General features: G+C 41.7%; 1 protein-coding gene across 7 annotated transcripts in view; it reads left to right on the top strand.

Annotated features, from left to right (window-relative positions):
- The window catches only part of LOC136881088 (uncharacterized), a 525,856-nt gene that overhangs the window by 288,936 nt on the left and 216,909 nt on the right, over window positions 1-20,011 (top strand). For all 7 annotated transcript variants that reach the window (XM_068229307.1, XM_068229305.1, XM_068229302.1 and 4 more), the window contains exon 2: window positions 3,992-4,113. In XM_068229307.1, coding sequence (XP_068085408.1) covers window positions 4,015-4,113 — 99 coding nt within the window. In that variant the 5' untranslated portion in view covers window positions 3,992-4,014. The remainder of the gene's footprint in view (window positions 1-3,991; window positions 4,114-20,011) is intronic.

The raw sequence follows: 20,011 nt of genomic DNA, 5'->3' as shown, positions 1-20,011 counted from the left end.
AATTAAACCTTAAAACCCGTTCAACAAGGCCAGTGCTCTGAGCATAAATCTACTTCCGAAATTTATGAAGAGGCCTAGGCTAAGGCACCTACAATTACTGCAAGTCATGTGTTCTAAAGCTCATATATATGGAGTAATTCAGTATTTATAAAATGCATGCAATACTTATAAATAAATAAATTAATTAATTAATAAGAGAAATTACATACTCGAGTAGTATAATGTATTAAATATTCTTCAAAGTTACGTAATTAATGATGCGTCGTAACATATGGACATATGCCGCAAAAAGAAATCTTCCGATTTTTTTTACTTTTGAAAGTTGGCACGTCTGGCACTAATGAAATGTTTATATGTTATAACCACATGTATTCGCAATATAACGCTCAAGTTACAACTTTTTTCAGCCACCCAAAAAAAAAAAAGTTATCATTTCTCTAAAGTAACATTTTCTCAGCCCAGGATAAACGTACAAACAGAAAACTTGGGCTTGTTTTGCAGCACTCAGTCATGGTTTTCAGATACTGCAACCACTGCAATCGTACAATGTGATACTGAATTTATGAAGAGTAATCTTGATGGGAACTTGTGTGTGCGCTGGACCGTGCAATTAACAGCAGACGGGGTGGTGAAATCGGGTACAGGGTTGCCGCGTGTACTCGCCCCGGGCAGTTGTGAAATGAAATGCCCTGACCGCGGTTTGTCCGCATGTTATTTTCAGTCTGCCTGTGTTCTGAATGTTAGCCACATCATTTAAAAGGTGCATCCGAGACTGCAATTGTCAGAGGGCGAACTTGCAATGGTTTTGAGTGTTATTTGTTTCCTTCAAAGTGAGTGGGGGAGGGGAAAGTAGAGGACACAGGTTCCCTGTCTACCAGAAAGTGGCAGATTGTCTTGGATTATCGCTGTCGTCAGTGAAGAGAGTAGGAGACGTTTCAGAGGAGAATGATAAATATATCATCCTGGTCAAGAAAAAAGGAGTGTTCGAGACCGGGGCGTTCGAAAATCCAACTCAGTGGTTTTACTTTGGCCACAATACGAAAAAATATACATGAATTTTACACGAATAAAGCATTCCTCGCAATTAAAAACCTCCGGCTGAAATTTTGGAATATACGGAGCATTTTACTGATATTTCAATTTCTACGTTTTTGAAACTCTGGAAACAATGTTAAAAAAAGCACACTAAGAAAATGAGACTGCCACTGGGAGAAAGATGGACTGTCTGAAAATGTCCCTCATTTCGAGCAGGTCATAATCAACATCAATGACAGCAGTTCCAATTCATCGGAACATAGCGACTTTTCAGACGAAGAGTATAGGCAGAATTAAATAGTGTAAAAATATGTACAAGTTGTATAGTGTGACATTTCTAAATTAGGAATCCAGAGATTTGTAAACCTGCAATTGAACGCCCGAATTGCTTATGAGCAAAGGTAATCGGAAGTGGAATTTGTACGAGGAAATACAATCAAAGGTTGAAAGTAAACAAAAAGCTGTGTTCGCTGCGAGCTGTGTTTGTGACTGAACGCGGCAACGCTGTACCCGATTGTTAATCTGGGCTTCAAGCACGTCGCTTTTACAATTTTACAATTCTTGAGCTCCTGGCTCAAATTTACAAAAGAGCACAAATTTATACAAGGGCAGAAATCTCCTAATACATGGAGCACTTGCTTCCTCGATTCCAATATCAGGCCTCCGAGATGCACTTTTACAACACTTGAAAAGAGCTAACGTGCTCTCAGTTCTCCCAAGCCTACTCAAGGCAACATTACATGAAAATCTACTGATCATAACCCTTACAAGGCACTATTTACAAATTTGAAATAGGGGTATCTTGTACCCAACCTAATGGGCCGTTGCGGAAAGAAACAGGTTAAGTAAATGCCCCGAAACACAAATTGAATGGAGGCGTGTACTTGCACTCCTAGATATGAATACTTAAAACCTAAAGGGCACCAGGCCGATGAAACAGGGGCTATTCCCAAACTACTGAGGTTGCACGCATGGAAATAACTTTAACACATTGCAGAAACGAAAGCGTGGCACCTCAAACCAAGATGAAGGTGAGCTCGAGAGAGCCAATCACTCTCTATCCCCGATTTACAGTTAAAGATTTTATGAATTAATTACATAAGCCGGCAGAGAATTACATTTTTAGAAAAGAAGGTTACATAGTTAATGATTCGGACCTTTCCCTCGGGTTAAACTGCGGAGCTAGCAAGAAATAAAGATGTTATGTGGCCTTTACCTGGTCGAAGAACTACTGCCTGGTGAAAGAGGCCTCCCGCCTCCTGCTTGGCATACACACACTTAGTAAGCTGACTATGAATTGACCAAGAGACGTGAAAATCCGTAGTTTATAAACCCTCAGGGAAGGTTCGAGATCATTCATGAATAATCAAGACGCACCCACAGAATTTTATTGGTTGAGTTCAAAAGTGACACTCAGAATCGGAGAAGAAGCCTGTGATAGGTGGAAAATTAATTACAGAAATTATTGATTGGTTGGATTCAAAACTGGCGGAAAGAAAAGATAAATATTGCCAACCCAAAACTAAATGAACATCAATTAGTAAAAAAAACTTGTGAATACAGAACTTCTTCAAATTAAAAGTTCTTTCACTTCGCACTAGGGTGCATGATCATAGTTTTTTAGCAGTGACATCTGTTGAAGAAAGTCCAAACTTCTTGATGAAGGGCAAACAAAACAAATAGAAATTCACACAGTACAGGAAATTTCACAATAACAAAATTTCATCAGATTTCTGTAGTGACATCTTCTGAGTAAAGGTTTAAGTAGGTCTAGTTTAAAGTTCACGGTTCCTCCAGTAGAGCAGTTCTTTTAGGCGCAAGATACAAATGTGCTGCGTAGAGGTGTACCTCCCGGTACAATTATTATTATTATTATTATTATTATTATTATTATTATTATTATTATTGCATGGAAATCAAATATCGTGCATTTACTTTTAACTTATCAACATCAGAAAGAAATGTCGTATCGTCGATACATTAATAACGTTATTTCTTTCCAGTCTACAAGATCTTATATCGGGATTTCACTGCATCATCGTCATCATGTTGTTCTACCGCTCCTACCCCCCCCCCCCACACACACTAGTGGGGTCGTGGGTACGAATTGTGTTGCATATATACCCTTGGTTTTTTACGGCCGAATGCCCTTCCTGACGCAGCTATATGTGGAGGGATGTAATCACTGTTACGTGTTTCTGTGATGGTGTGAAGACGAGAGTGTTGGGAGAAACACAAACACCCAGGCCCCGAGCCAAAATAATTAATTAGCCACGGTTAAAATCCCGACCCGGTCGGGAATCGATCCCGGGACCCTCTGAACCGAAGACCTCAACGCTGATCATTCATCCAAGGCGTCCGGCTTCCACTATTTTCACAAATAACAAATTGCACTAGATTGGGAAGGCTAGCGGGAATGTTTTGTTTCGATTTGATTAATTAAAGATGACCACGACCTCGATAGCTGCAGTCGCTTAAGTCCGGCCAGTATCCAGTATTCGGGAGATAGTGTGTTCGAACCCCACTGTCGGCAGCCCTGAAGATGGTTTTCCTTGGTTTCCCATTTTCACACCAGGCCACGGCCGCTTCCTTCCGGCTCCTAGCTTTTTCCTATCCCATCGTCGCCATAAGACCTATCTGTATTGGTGCGACGTAAAACAAATTCTAAAAATAAAATAATAAAATTATCGAGTGAATTGGCTGCTCGGTTCGGGCGTGTGTAGCTGAGAACTTGTATTCGGGAGACAGTGGCATCTAGCCTCACTGCTGGCAGCCCTGAAATAATTTTTCGCAGTTTCCTATCCTTACACCGAGCAATCAAGGCCACAGTCGCTCTCTTGAGTTCTAGTCCTGTCCTATCCCATGTCTATGTCCTTGTGACGTTAAAGCATTAGGAAATATGACCAGTTTAGTTGTAGTTCCATGTTTTGTAATACATGTCTTTCTGGTGTTGCAGATGTCTCGGACGCCACTGATATCATGGATATATTGTTGGTGATCGCTGCTCTGGTATCTCTGAGTGCACCAGGACTGACGTCCAGCTGTAGCAGGAAGATCAAAGAGCTCCCCTCCGTCCGTGTGAGTAGCTCATTAGACATTTATATCTTCGGTAGAATTACAGAGCCTTTCAAATGGTGTGGAGAATTGTTAGAGTCCTTAAGAAACAAAATTACTAAACGAAGACGGGCACCTTGTTTTACTCTCCGCTAATTATTATTATTTATTACTATTATTATTTAACAACTGTCTTTACATCGCACCGACACAGATAGGTCTTATGACGACGATGGGATAGGAAAGGGCTAGGAGTGGGAAGGCAGCGATTATGGCCTTAGTTCAGCCCCAGTATTCGCCTCGTGTGAAGATGGGAAACCATGAAAAACCATCTTCAGGTCTGCCGACAATGGGGTTCGAGGACACTATCTTCGAATGCAAGCTCACAGCTACGTACCCCTAACCACACGGCCAACTCGCCCGGTGTGTACCCCCTGCCTCTCGTAGAGGCGACTGAAAGGTGGCCCAGGAGCTTTCATCTAGGGAGCGTAGGTTGGCAACCACGGGTCCCCCCAGCTGAATCTGGATTAAAACTGTATCCCGCGTATATTACTGCCACGGGTCACCACTTGTATCACTAACATCTACGCGCGGAACGACTTGCATTTGTTTACTTCTCGCGCAGTAGAGATGGCTGAAAAATAACGTAGCAGTTACTTTGTCATAGTTACATGCCTGTCACTGTTACAAATGTAACGAGCACAAAAAATAACAGGTTACCGAGTAACGACAACAGAATAACGTATTAGAGAAAATAATAACTGGGAAGTGGCAACTGTCACTAGTAGCAGCTTACAGACACAGAATATGAACTTAAGAGTTCAGGTAGTACGCATGTCTTCCATAATAATATACTCTGCGAACCATGTAACCTTGCTGCGGCGAGGCGGCTTGCGTGTCCCAATGAAGCAGATAGCCGAGCCGCAGGTACAACCATATCGGATGGGTATCTGTTGAGAGACCACACTAAGGAATGGTTCATCGAAAGGGGGGTAGCAGCCTTTCGGAAGTTGCAAGAGCGGCAGTCTGGATGATTGACTGATATGGCCTTGTAATAATACTCAACATGGCTGAGCTGTGTTGATACTGCTACACGGCTGAAAGCAACGGGATACTACAGCCGTAACTAACTCCCGAGGACATGCAGCTCTTTCTGTGTGAATGATGTACTGATGATGGCTTCCTCCCGGGTAAAATATTCCGGAGGTAAACTAGTCCCCCATTCGGATCTCCGGGTGGGGACTACACAAGAGGGAGCGCTCATCAGGAAGATGGATACTGACACTCTGCGAGCCGGAGCGTGGAATGCTAGAAGTTTGAATCGTTGTGGTAGATTAGAGAATCTGAAAAGGGAGTTAGATAGACTAAAGTTAGATGTAGTTGGTATTAGTGAAGTACGTTGGCAGGAAGAATAGGATTTCTGGACAGGCGACTACCGAATTACCAACACAAAATCAAACAGAGGAAATGCGTGAGTTGGTTTAATAATGATTAAGAAAATAGGGCAGCAGGTAAGCTACTATGACCAGCATAGTGAAAGAATTATTGTCGTCAAGATCGACACCAAACCAATGTCCACCACAATAGTGCAGGTCTATATGCCTACTAGCTCAGCGGTTGATGAAGAAATCGAAAGACCATATGAAGAGATAGAAGATGTAATACAATATGTAAAAGGTGACGAGAATCTAATTGTGATGGGAGACTGGAATGCAGTGGCAGGATAAGGAAGAGAAGGTAATACAGTAGGAGAATTCGGATTGGGACAAAGGAACGAAAGAGGAAGTCGGCTGGTTGAATTCTGCACTGATCATAATTTAGTCTTTGCCAATACTTGGTTCAAACACCACAAACGACGGCTTTATACGTGGACGAGACCTGGGGACACTTCATTATGATTAGGCAGAGATTCAGAAACCAGGTGTTGGATTGCAAAACTTTCCCAGGAGCAGCCGTGGACTCTGACCACAATTTGTTGGTCATGAAATGCCATCTGAAGCTGAAGAAAGTGAAGAAAGGAAAGAATGCAAAAAGATGGGATCTAGACAAGTTGAAAGAAAAGAGTGTGAGGGATTGTTTCAAGGAACATGCTGCAAAAGGACTAAATGAAAAGGCTGAAGGAAGCACAATAGAGGAAGAGTGTATAGTCATGAAAAATGCAGTAGGGCTGCTGAAGAAATGTTAGGAAGGAAGAAAAGATCAACTAAGAATCAGTGGATAACTCGGGAGATACTAGACCTGATTGATGAACGACGAAAATACAAGAATGCTAGAAATGAAGAGGGCAGAAAAGAATACAGGCGATTAAAGAATCAAATGGATAGAAAGTGCAAGGTAGCTAAGGAAGAGTGCCTGAAGGAGAAGTGCAAGGATGTTGAAGGTTGTATGGTCCTATGAAAGTTAGATGCTGTATACAGGAAAATCAAGGAAACCTTTGGAGAAAGGAAATCTAGGTGTATGAATTATAGAGCTCAGATGGAAAGCTACTTCTAGCGAAAGAAGACAAAGCAGAAAGATGGCAGGAACATATCCAACAGTCGTATCATGGTGGAGATGTAGATAATTTGGTTCTGGAAGAAGAAGAGGCTGTTGATGCTGATGAAATGGAGACCGAATTTTGAGGTCAGAGTTTGACAGAGCTGTGAGCGACCTAAATAGGAACAAGGCACCTGGAATTGATGACATTCCCTCTGAATTACTGACTGCCTTAGGAGAAACCAGCATGGCAAGGTTATTCCATTTAGTGTGTAAGATGTATGAGACAGGAGAAGTCCCATCCGATTTTCGGCAGAATGTTGTTATACCTATCCCCAAGAAAGCCGGTGCTGACAGGTGTGAAAACTATCGCACCATTAGTTTAGTATCTCATGCCTGCAAAATTTTAACACGTGCTGTTTACAGAAGAATGGAAAAACAAGTTGAAGTTGAGTTGGGAGAAGATCAATTTGGCTTTAGAAGAAATGTAGGAACACGTGAAGCAATCCTGACTTTACGTCTGATCTTAGAGGATCGAATCAAGAAGGACAAGCCCACGTACATGGCATTCGTAGATCTAGAAAAGGCATTCGATAATGTTGATTGGAACAAGCTATTTAAGATTCTGAAGGTGATTGGGATCAGATACCGAGAACGAAGAATTATCTACAATCTGTATAAAAATCAGTCTGCAGTGATAAGAATCGAGGGCTTTGAAAAAGAAGCAGCAATCCAGAAAGGAGTGAGGCAAGGCTGCAGTTTGTCCGTCGTCCTTTTCATTGTTTACACAGAACAGGCAGTAAAGGAAATCAAAGAGGAATTTGGAAAGGGAACCACAATCCAAGGAGAGGAAATCAAAACCTTGAGATTTGCCGATTATATTGTTATTTTATCTGAGACTGCAGAAGATCTCGAGAAGGTGCTGAATGGTAGGAGTACAAGATGAAAATAAATAAGTCCAAAACAAAATTAATGGAGTGCAATCGAACGAAGGCAGGTGATGCAGGAAATATTAAATTAGGAAATGAAGTCTTAAAGGAAGTTGATGAATATTGTTACTTGGGTAGTAAAATAACTAACGATGGCAGAAGTAAGGAGGACATAAAATGCAGACTAGCACAAGCAAGGAAGAGCTTCCTTAAGAAAAGAAATTTGCTCACTTCAAACATTTATATAGGAATTAGAAAGATGTTTTTGAAGACTTTCGTGTGGAGCGTGGCATTGTATGGAAGTGAAACATGGACGATAACTAGCTCAGAAAGAAAGAGAATAGAAGCTTTTGAAATGTGGTGTTACAGAAGAATGCTGAACGTGAGATGGATAGATCGAATCACAAATGAAGAGATACTGAATCGAATTGGCGAGAGGAGATCGATTTGTCTAAATTTGACGAGAAGAAGAGATAGAATGATAGGACACATCTTGAGACACCCAGGACTTGTTCAGTTGGTTTTAGAAGGAAGTGTAGGTGGTAAGAACGGTAGGGGTAGACCAAGGTATGAATATGACAAGCAGATTAGAGCAGATGTAGGATGCAGTAGTTACGTAGAAAAGGTTAGCACAGGATAGGGTGGCATGGAGAGTTGCATCAAACCAGTCTATGGACTGATGACTCAAACAACAGTGTCCTGCTCCATGGCTAAATTGTTAGCGTGCTGGCCTTTCGTCACAGGGGTCCCGGATTCGATTCCCGGCAGGGTCGGGAATTTTAACCATAATTGGTTAATTCCCCTGGCACGGGGACTGGGTGTGTGTGTGTCGTCTTCATTATCACTCCATCCTCATCATGACGCGCAGGTCGCCTACGGAAGTCAAATCAAAGACCTGCACCTGGTGAGCCGAAGTCCTCAGACACATCCCGGCACTAAAAGCCGTACACCATTTCATTACTCTGTAGTGTATTTGTTTATGTTGCCGCTGTCATCTGGTAACTAAAGTGTAAACTGTTACTGCTCAGGGGTAATCGTTGACTCAGGGCTACCTACATTATAATATTATTTTAAGTTTTACCCGTATAATTTTTATTGTATCGTAAATGAATTACTATGCTAACTTTCCATATTGATATTATAGATAACATAACATTACTTCATTTTACTTAATCGATCCTCTTGTGCCGGTTTGTATCGAGGTTTGGCAGACAGATAATCATGTTTTCTTGTCTTCTATCACTGATCGGGGCATTGTCAAACTCATTCCTCTAGATTTCAGAAAAGACGCTATGTTGCCTTCTCATTCCACACGTTGTCATCTTCTCGTTAAATTTATAGCAAATAGGAATGCGTGTTTGCTGCACCGACTTTCAACAGTGTAGTGATTGATATGCGCGCGCGCATGTGCGAACGAATGAATGGGACTTCGCAACACTGTTACTTTACAGAGTTATTTTATTGTAGCAGTGACAGATGTAGCTGTTTCACAAAAATAAGTGTCACACCTCTGTCGCGCAGGACGTGGTCGAGCGGTGCACAAGGCTGCCAACCTGTCTCGTAACGAACTAAGATAAGCACTAATTCTATGTGGGCTATAGCTCGTTCCATGTACAGAAAACTGCATTGCTCTTGTGACAACAGGGTTGCCATATCGAACGACTCTCCTCAACACCATCAGGGGAAAACGATGGCACATAAATTTGTGAAATTCAGTATTCAAGTCAAAGATAAAAAGCGGAAGAAACTAAGCTACGAAATATTTTTATGAACTAAAGGGGTCAGGGGATTTACGTAGGCTATTTTTGGTTTATACAGAATCAGAGGTAAACTACGGCACATTAAAAACCTAAGCATTTAAGTGTAAGGCAAATCGGCTGAGAAAATAGACAAATTTTATGGGCTCGAGGGGTGAAGGATGCATTTGATTGAATTTAATAAATTTCTCCAGACAATAAAGGCTAGAAAACAGACGCAACAAATAAATACTGTAGATGACCCTACAAAAGATCACAGTATTAATGTTAAAGAAAAATCACACACGTAGGCTTATCTCATTACTCGCACTCAACACATAGACAATTACGCTCTGATTTAAACCTAAAACCACAAACGTAACAAATAAATACTGTAGAAGACTTCACTACACAAGTGAGGGACTACGCGAGGCTTGTACTAGAGCAACACAGAAGGAGGAAAGTGCAGGAAGGCAACAAAGCGATGGCTGTTACCGGCAATGTGCTTCCTCCCTATAAATGTATTTATGAAAAAGAAAATATTATATACAGTAGTTATTTTAATAGCTCATGGGCAAAATGCCTCATCCTTTTTATTTATCTTTCATAATAAATTACAAAGTACAAAGTAATCACGAGGAATTATGGGTATCTAAGAGGGGGTGTGTTCACTCCTTGTAGGTCCATAAGAGCCGTACTGTTTTCTGAACGTGGAATGAGCTATAGTGGTGGAAATGTGAATTACTCGCCTTTCTTCTTGCCGTGCGGGCAGTACGCGTCGCGGCCATAGAAACAAGCCTCTCTAAGGCGGGGGGGGGGGGGTGTTTTCATGACAGAGATTGGCTTATTTACTCGTACAGTTATTCTGCAGAGGTTGGTCACGGAATCTAATTCTCATCATTGCTGAGAGTGACGTCATATCCCATTTTACGTTGGCTTATAGGAATCCTAGTATTCGTAGTTACTCCAGCAATGGAGATTGCCGTGTGCTAATCTTTATTATGTTATAAATGTTCTTGGTTCCTGGACATCGCAACGAACACATTTCTGGTCCGAGAGGAATTCTACATAAGATGTGCATAATGTCTACTTCCTTATAATGTTACAAAGCTTGGAGTACGCGGTGCATATTTTTGCCGATTCTAGAATTGCTTCCACTTGTGTCATCACCTCGCTCCACTTTTGCCGTCCGACCTCCCTTGGTCAACACTTGTTCTTTTCCGACCACGACGGTATTGGGTTTTCGATTCGTAGGGAGGCTTTCATTCTGACGCCCTTCGCTTTCTTTTTATTTAAATTTTCAATCTTCGACTTTAATTTTTTTAAATAATAACCTTATTGGTTTTACATCCCACTAACGATTTTTACGGTTTTCGCAGATGCCGAGGTGAAGGAATTTAGTCCCTCAGGAGTAAATCTACTGACATGCGACTGACATATTTGAACCCTTCAACAAATATGCTGACGACACTGTCGTTTTGGCTAACAGCGGAGACTGCAGCAGATCTTGTTGAGAAAGTGGTGGACACATGCGAAAAACCTTTGTGTGTAAACTTGAACTTCCAGAAGACCAAGGGTACCACGAACCTGCTATGCTGGCGTAGCAGTGGGGAAGGTGATACTCCCACGTGGTGCGTCCCAGGTGGCTGATAGGGGTTCCTAACTGGCTTGCCGGCGGGCTTGAGTGAAATAAAATAGCTCCTGAGCCACGGAGGCCACTTGCACCGAGGATGTTCAGCCTAGTTATACTCTTGATTTTGTTCGACCATCGAGTGGAAAGTCCATCTCTTTGGGGGAACATTTCCAAGGATGATCAGTTTTTCTCTGCTGTCATTCCCACGAAGCATAGTGTGTCCAAAGAATAATTGTTGACCAACTTTACATCTCTTCATTATGTACTGAGCACGACCTGGTATGCTGAAAGTTTATTTGGAGAATTGTAAAACTCTTTTTTAACATATTGATGATAATTTAATTCTGGAGCTGAGATGGTTTGTGATGGAATCATTGGTGGGAAATACTGTCCAAATATGCGTAATATTCTTCGCCAGCACCACATTTCAAAAAAAATTATTTTCTTCGGTTCTGTAGCACGAGAAGTCCACGTGTCTACTCCATAGAGGAAAAGTGAAGATACTAGACTGGATACCGCTCTCATTTTCACTGGTAGCGAGATAGAGCGACCCCTCCATTAATGGGACAAATTCATCATTACATTTTTGGCCATAGCTGATCTTCCCTCATTCTCAGGAGCACTGAAGTGGAAATGACTGAGACGTTCTCCAATTCCTTGAAGATGTCTGTGCTGGCTACTGTGTCTGCTCTACTAACAATCATTATTTGGTGGTGGTGGTGATTGTTGTTTTAAGAGGAAGCACAACTACGCAACCATCCTCCGTATATCACTAATCAGAGAGAGAAAATGGAAGGGATCCGACACTTCGAGAAATGAAGGTCTCGGCCAAAGAAATACAAAGGCCTCCAATACTCTAATATTGCCGGGCTCGAAAAAGAAAAAAAGTTGACCAAGAAAGGTCGAATATGATAGATGAAAGTGAGGAGTCTGGCACAAGTACGTGGAGGCAATGCCAGGACTCAGCTATGGGCCCGTGGTCGCCAACCCATGTTCCCAAGTTGAGGGCCCCTTTCAATCGCCTCTTACGAAAAGCAGGGGGTACAGTGGGTGTTATTGTACCGTCCTCACCCACAAGGGGACAATCACTATTTTCGTCTTATTCATGTTAATTTGCAGTCCCGTTTTAGCACTGACATGTTTGACTCGAGACATGAGCTCTGCCATTTTCTTCTCATCAGTAGCCATGAGTGCATTATCGTCTGCATAATGTAGGTTGAATATTTCCTTATGGCCTTCCCAATTGCACAGCTTATGTAGCGGCTAGAATTATGTGTAATGAGCACATAGAGGTCGATATCATGAAGAGTGTAAAGTTATTGGAGAAGATTACTGTCTAGTCAGACACTGTGATTCCAGTGACCCTCCTGAGGTCTTGTTGTAGTTCTCTGGCGGTTGCTGAATGACGCCGCAACGCACACATGGTCAGATATCAGTAGTATAATTGGACAGTTCGGCCGCCACCTCCACCTCAGGCTCCCAGAGGCCACCTCCACCTCCACCTCAGCCAGAGGCCTCCCAGAGGTCTCCTCCACCTCCCGCGGGAAATTTGAATTTGTAAACAAAGCCACGTGCTTTTTGACAGCTGTCATCGACAACAACGCATCGCTAACCTCAGTACTGCCATCTTGACGGGCCTAAACCTCAGTAGTGCCAACTTAACCTAACTAGCGCGAGGTAAACAAAGCCACGTGCTTTTTGACAGCCACGTGCTTTTTGACAGATTTGTAAACAAAGCCACGTGCTTTTTGACAGCTCTCATCAACAACAACGCATCGCAAACCTCAGTACTACCATCTTGACGGGCCTAAACCTTAGTGGTACCAACTTAACCTAACTAGCATGAGGTAAACAAAGCCACGTGTTTTTTGACAGCCACGTGCTTTTTGACAGATTTGTAAACAAAGCCACGTGCTTTTTGACAGACAACAACGCATCGCTAACCTCAGTACTACCATCTTGACGGGCCTAAACCTCAGTAGTACCAACTTAACCTAACTAGCGCGAGATAAACAAAGCCACGTGCTTTTTGACAGCCACGTGCTTTTTTGACAGCTGTCATCCGCCATCTTTAAACTACAGAGCACCGTGCTGCCCTCTTTCGTCACCTGTCATCGGCAGTGCTGCCATCTTGACGGGCCTAAACCTTAGTGCTACCAACTTAACCTCACTAGCTCGAGATAAACAAATCCACGTGCTTTTTTGATAGCTGTCATCCGCCATATTTAATCTATAGAGTACAGTGCTGCCCTCTTTAGCTACTTACCTTTGAAATGTGGTGGCGAATAATTTGAAAAATGCTTTTCGACAAGCAGCCATCTTTAATCCAGAGAGAACAGTGCTGCCCTCTATGTGGTGGCGGCAAATTGAAAAATTCCACATGCTCTTGTTTGAAAACAAACTCACGTGCTTTTTTGACAGCTGTCATCTGCCATCTTTGAGCACAGTGCTACCCTCTTTAGTTTGAAATGTGGTGGCGGTAAATTCCACGTGCTCTTGTTTGGAAACAAAGCCACGTGCAGCTGTCATCCGCCATCTTTAATCAACAGAGCACTGTGCTACTATCATGCGGGCAATTTCATCACCTGTCATCCGCCATCTTTAATCCACAGAACACCGTGCTGCCCTCTTTATGGCTACTACCTTAAGCACGTAGTAGCGGACAATTTGAAAAGTTCTGTTAGCTATCATCCGCCATCTTTAATCAAGAGAGCACCGTGCTGCCATCTTTAGCTAGATACCTTTGAAATGTGGTGGCGGCAAATTGAAAAATTCCACGTGCTCTTGTTTGGAAACAAACTCACGTGCTTTTTCGACAGCTACCATCCGCCATCTTTAATCAACAGAGCATAGTGCTGCCCTCTTTAGTTTGAAATGTGATGGCGGCAAATTCCACGTGCTCTTGTTTGGTAAACATAGCCATGTGCTTTTTTGACAGCTGTCATCCGCCATCTTTAATACAGAGAGCACCGTGCTGCCCTCTTTATCGTAGTAGATGTAAATTCGTCACCTGTCATCCGCAGTGCTGCCATCTTTAGCTAGATACCTTTGAAATGTGGTGGCGGATAATTTAAAAAGAAAAATTCTACAGCAGCCCTCTCTCGACGCTAATTGCATAAGATGGCGGCTATACATGACTCCTTAAGGGTGCTTACGCAAGATGGCTGCTATACACAGGTTCTTATGAGACGCCCTTGGGATGCTTGCGCAAGATGGCAGTTATACATGGCTCCTTATGAGATACCCTAGGGATGCTTGCGCAAGATAGCGGCTGATCTTATGGGACGGCTTAAGGGTCCTTGGACAAGATGGCTTGAGACGCCCTAAGGATGCTTGCGCAAGATGGCGGACACAAGATGGCAGCTATACATAACTCCTTATGAGACGCTTTAAGGGTGCTTGCGCAAGATAGTTGCTACTCTTAGCTTAGAGGCTAACGTGTCATGCTAGTTCGATTCATTAAATTTGGGGCTTAAATGCAAAATGTTAAATATATCGAAAACGGTGCACCGTAGAGCAAAACGGACAAAATGTTTCTGCCTAATACCTCGGTTCGCAGTATGAGGAACAAGAAAAACATAGTCTAATGATGAGATCAACGGTTCGGTTCCTACTTAGGCCCTTTGGCATTCACTCTGTTTTAGCTTGTATTGAAGCGAGTCTTCGTAACATGATCAGGTTTAGCTATGGTAGAGAGTATAACGTGCCGTGCAGGTTCGATTCATTAAATTTGGGGCTTAAATGCAAAATGTTAAATATCTCGAAAACGATGCATCGTAGAGCAAAACGGACAAAATTTTTCCGCCTAATACGTAGGTTCGTAGTATCAGGAACAAGAAAAAACATAGTCTAATGATGAGATCAACGGTTCGATTCCTACTTAAGCCCTTTGGCATTCGCAGCTATCTATTTCCACAAGATGGTGGCTGCTCTTATGAGAAACAAGATGCCTTGAGACGTCCTAGGGATGCTTACGCAAGATGGCAGACACAAAATGGTGACTATACATAGCTCCTTATGAGACGGCCTAGGGGTGCTCGCACAAGATGGCGGCTACTCTTATGAAGAAAGCTAGCTTAGAGGCTACTGCGCAAGATAACAGCTGCTGTTATGCATGTGGTGGAGGGCAATTTGAAATTCTATGTGCTTAATCAACAGAGCACCCTGCTGCCCTCTTTAGCTGAAATGTGGTGGTGGATAATTTGAAAAATTCTTTTGACAGCTATCATCTTTAAAAACAATGGCGACTATACATAGGCTGTTAAGGCCTTATCATTCTCCTCCTCCCCCTTCTCTACCTCCTCCTCCGCCTCTTATGTCAAGGCATAGCTTTATATCGAACAAGTTTAAACCTGCATCGCGAAGGCAAGCGTGTGCAGCGATAACATTATTGTGCATGTTTAGACTTTCGAAACATAAGAAGAGTAGAATCAAACGCTGTACTCGATACGACATGTGATCAGAACATTGATTGATGCGTTCAGAACACAAAATAAGTGATCATGACTAGAATCGAACACTGTACTCGATACAACATGTGATCAGAACATTGATCGACGTGTTCAGAACACGAAATAAGTGATCAAGACTAGAATCGAACACTGTACTCAATACAACATGTGTTTAGAACATGTTAGGGGGTACCCTTGTTATAAGAAGATCAGAATGAAACATAACAAGACTAGAATCGAACACTGTAATCGATGTTGTTAACCTCAACATATGATCAGAACATTGTTTGATGTGTTCAGAGCAAAAGTACAATTTTGATGATTTGCTTAGTGTAAAATCAAAAACTATGGAAACACACTGTGCACATATCGCGTAGCTAACTCGCTCAGTAAGCAATATCGCAAAACTACAACTTCAATGATTTGCATAGTGTAAAAATCAAAAACACACTGTACCCATACTGCGCAGCTAACTCGCTCGGTAAACGATATAGCCAAAGTATAACTTCAAATTATTTACCTTCCATCATTCGTCTTGTGTGTAAAAATCAGTCGAACAAGTTATCGCATAAACATGGCTGAAAAAAAATCGTGATAGGGTATGGAACCCAGGGGTTACATCTTATCAGAAGGGCAAAAAGGATGAAAGGACTCTTCCTCCTCCTTACCGCACATTCCTTGAAGGGCTAATTGGCTGAAGGGCTAATGGGAAAAAGGGCTAATGGGCTAAAGGGCTAATGGGCTAAAGGGCTAAAGGAGCAACAACCTCGTCGATCGCTATCAACAAGAACGCTTGTACTTTGTTAAGTGTAGAAAATTAATCTTTATTTGTAAATGGTTTCATGTTCAGAACAAGGAATGGAAAATCCCCGAGGTGCGATGAGTTACGTTTTTCGAACTAGTGTTTGGAACACTGAACTTTTCAAGATGATAGCAGAGAGTTTAGCAATGTTCTGTTGTTGGATTTTAAATTCCGCGCTACAACATGCATAAGGTGGCAGCCTTGAGGTTTACCGCCGTAAAGATGGCAAGAGTGAGGTTAACAATGTTCTGCTGTTAGATTTTAAATTCCGCGCTATAACATGCATAAGGTGGCAGCCTTGAGGTTTACCGCCGTAAAGATGGCAGCAGTGAGGTTAGCGACGCTCTATTGTCCTTCAAAGTGAGGTTAGGGTTCGTCAAGAAGACAGCTGTCAAAAAAGCACGTGGCTATGTTTACCAAACAAGAGCACATGGCTGTGACGTCACGGTCACGTAGTATGTTGCCTCAGCATGTAAAGTTCAATGTCTACACCTACGTAGTTAACACTCTGCTATGTTCACAAGATTTTTTACACATAACTATTCTTTATGCTTTAAGTTCATGCACATAGGCTATGCTAAGATAGCAGTACAAACACATGCGAACTTTGTACATTCTAATGGAATAAGTTTAGGACTGTGTGCATCATGGATACATGATGTGTGTACGCATTTAAACTTGACTATACGTAATGCTGCTGCTTTGTTTACAAGATTTTTATACATTGCTATTCTTTATGCTTTAAGTTCATGCACGCACAAGCGATAGTCGTACGCTCTAGCAGGAGAAGTTTAGTACGACAGTCGATGCATACATTATCGATAGGTGATGTGTACACGCTTTAGAAAATAGCTCATCTTTATGCTTTAAGTTCGTGCACATGGGTTAGGGATACACAAAAGCGATTGCTACATGCTCTAGCGGAAGAAGTCTAGTACGATAGTCGATGCATGTAAAATCGATAGGTTATGCTAAGATAGCAGCACACTTACATGATTTCAGCACAATCTAGTGGAAAAAGTTTAGCATGATAGTCGTTTCGTGCAAAATCATTAGGTAATGTGTAAACGCTTTGAAACAAGGCTATTCTTTGTACTTTAAGTTCATGCGTACAGGTTATGCTAAGATAGCAGCACAATCTAGCGGAAGAAGTTTAGTACGATATTTGATGCATGCAAAATCGATAGGTGATGTGTACACACTTTGAAACATAGCTATTCTTTGTACTTTAAGTTCATGTGTATGAGTTATGCTAAGATAGCAGCACAACCTAGCGGAAGAAGTTTTGTACGAGAGTCGATACATGCAAAGTCGATAGGTAATGTGTACACGCTTTGAAACATGGCTATTCTTTGTACCTTAAAGTCATGCGTATAGGTTATGCTAAGATAGCAGCACAATCTAGCGGAAGAAGTTTAGTACGATATTCGATACATACATTATCGATAGGTAATGTGTACACGCTTTGAAACAAGGCTATTCTTTGTACTTTAAGTTCATGCGTCTTAGTTATGCTTGCGATAGTTGATGCATGTAAAATCGATAGGTTATGCTAAGATAGCAGAACACTTACACGATTTTAGCACAATCTAGTGGAAGAAGTTTAGTACGAGAGTCGATGCTTGCAAAATCATTAGGTAATGTGTACACGCTTTGAAACAAGGCTATTCTTTGTACTTTAAGTTCATGCGTCTTAGTTATGCTAAGATAGCGGCACATTCTACCTGAAGAAGTTTTGCACGAGAGTCGATACATGCAAAATCGATAGTTGATGTGTACACGCTTTGAAACATGACTATTCATTGTACTTTAAGTTCATGGGTATAGGTTATGCTAAGATAGCAGCACAATCTAGCGGAAGAAATTTAGTACGAGATTCGATGAATGCAAAATCAATAAGTAATGTGTACACGCTTTGAAACATGGCTATTCTTCATACTTTAAGTTCATGTGTATAAGTTATGCTTAGATAGCAGCACAACCTAGCGGAAGAAGTTTAGTACGATATTTGTTGCATGCAAAGTCGATAGGTAATGTGTACACGCTTTGAAACATGGCTATTCTTTGTACTTTAAGGTTATGCTAAGATAGCAGCACAATCTAGCGGAAGAAGTTTAGTACGAGAGTCGATGTGTGCAAAATCGATAGGTCATGTGTACACGCTTTGAAACATGGCTATTCATTGTACTTTAATTTTATGGGTATAGGTTATGCTAAGATAGCAGCACGATCTAGCGGATGAAGTTTAGTTCGATGGTCGATGCATGTAAAATCGATAGGTCATGTGTACACGCTTTGAAACATAGCAATTCATACTGCTGCTCTGTTCCCAAGACTTTTAAGCATAGCTAACCCTAATACTGCTCTTAACGACGTCGAGCTAAGGATTGATTACGTGACCGTGACGTCACGACCACGTGCTCTTGTTTGGTAAACATAGCCACGTGCTTTTTTGACAGCTGTCTTCTTGACGAACCCTAACCTCACTTTGAAGGACAATAGAGCGTCGCTAACCTCACTGCTGCCATCTTTACGGCGGTAAACCTCAAGGCTGCCACCTTATGCATGTTATAGCGCGGAATTTAAAATCTAACAGCAGAACATTGTTAACCTCACTCTTGCCATCTTTACGGCGGTAAACCTCAAGGCTGCCACCTTATGCATGTTGTAGCGCGGAATTTAAAATCCAACAACAGAACATTGCTAAACTCTCTGCTATCATCTTGAAAAGTTCAGTGTTCCAAACACTAGTTCGAAAAACGTAACTCATCGCACCTCGGGGATTTTCCATTCCTTGTTCTGAACATGAAACCATTTACAAATAAAGATTAATTTTCTACACTTAACAAAGTACAAGCGTTCTTGTTGATAGCGATCGACGAGGTTGTTGCTCCTTTAGCCCTTTAGCCCATTAGCCCTTTAGCCCATTAGCCCTTCAGCCAATTAGCCCTTCAAGGAATGTGCGGTAAGGAGGAGGAAGAGTCCTTTCATCCTTTTTGCCCTTCTGATAAGATGTAACCCCTGGGTTCCATACCCTATCACGATTTTTTTTCAGCCATGTTTATGCGATAACTTGTTCGACTGATTTTTACACACAAGACGAATGATGGAAGGTAAATAATTTGAAGTTATACTTTGGCTATATCGTTTACCGAGCGAGTTAGCTGCGCAGTATGGGTACAGTGTGTTTTTGATTTTTACACTATGCAAATCATTGAAGTTGTAGTTTTGCGATATTGCTTACTGAGCGAGTTAGCTACGCGATATGTGCACAGTGTGTTTCCATAGTTTTTGATTTTACACTAAGCAAATCATCAAAATTGTACTTTTGCTCTGAACACATCAAACAATGTTCTGATCATATGTTGAGGTTAACAACATCGATTACAGTGTTCGATTCTAGTCTTGTTATGTTTCATTCTGATCTTCTTATAACAAGGGTACCCCCTAACATGTTCTAAACACATGTTGTATTGAGTACAGTGTTCGATTCTAGTCTTGATCACTTATTTCGTGTTCTGAACACGTCGATCAATGTTCTGATCACATGTTGTATCGAGTACAGTGTTCGATTCTAGTCATGATCACTTATTTTGTGTTCTGAACACATCAATCAATGTTCTGATCACATGTTGAAGTTAACAACATCGATTAGTGTTCTATTCTAGTCTTGTTATGTTTCAATCTGATCTTCTTAGAACAAGCGTATCCCCTGACATATTCTAAACACATGATGTATTGAGTACATCGTTCGATTCTAGTCTTGATCACTTATTTTGTTTTCTGAACGCATCAATCAATGTTCTGATCACATGTCGTATCGAGTACAGCGTTTGATTCTACTCTTCTTATGTTTCGAAAGTCTAAACATGCACAATAATGTTATCGCTGCACAC

This window comes from Anabrus simplex, chromosome 9 (assembly GCF_040414725.1).
Source record: "Anabrus simplex isolate iqAnaSimp1 chromosome 9, ASM4041472v1, whole genome shotgun sequence".
Classification (NCBI taxonomy): domain Eukaryota; kingdom Metazoa; phylum Arthropoda; class Insecta; order Orthoptera; family Tettigoniidae; genus Anabrus; species Anabrus simplex.
Note: the sequence above shows the minus strand (reverse complement) of the source record. Positions and strands in the feature narration are given on the sequence as shown.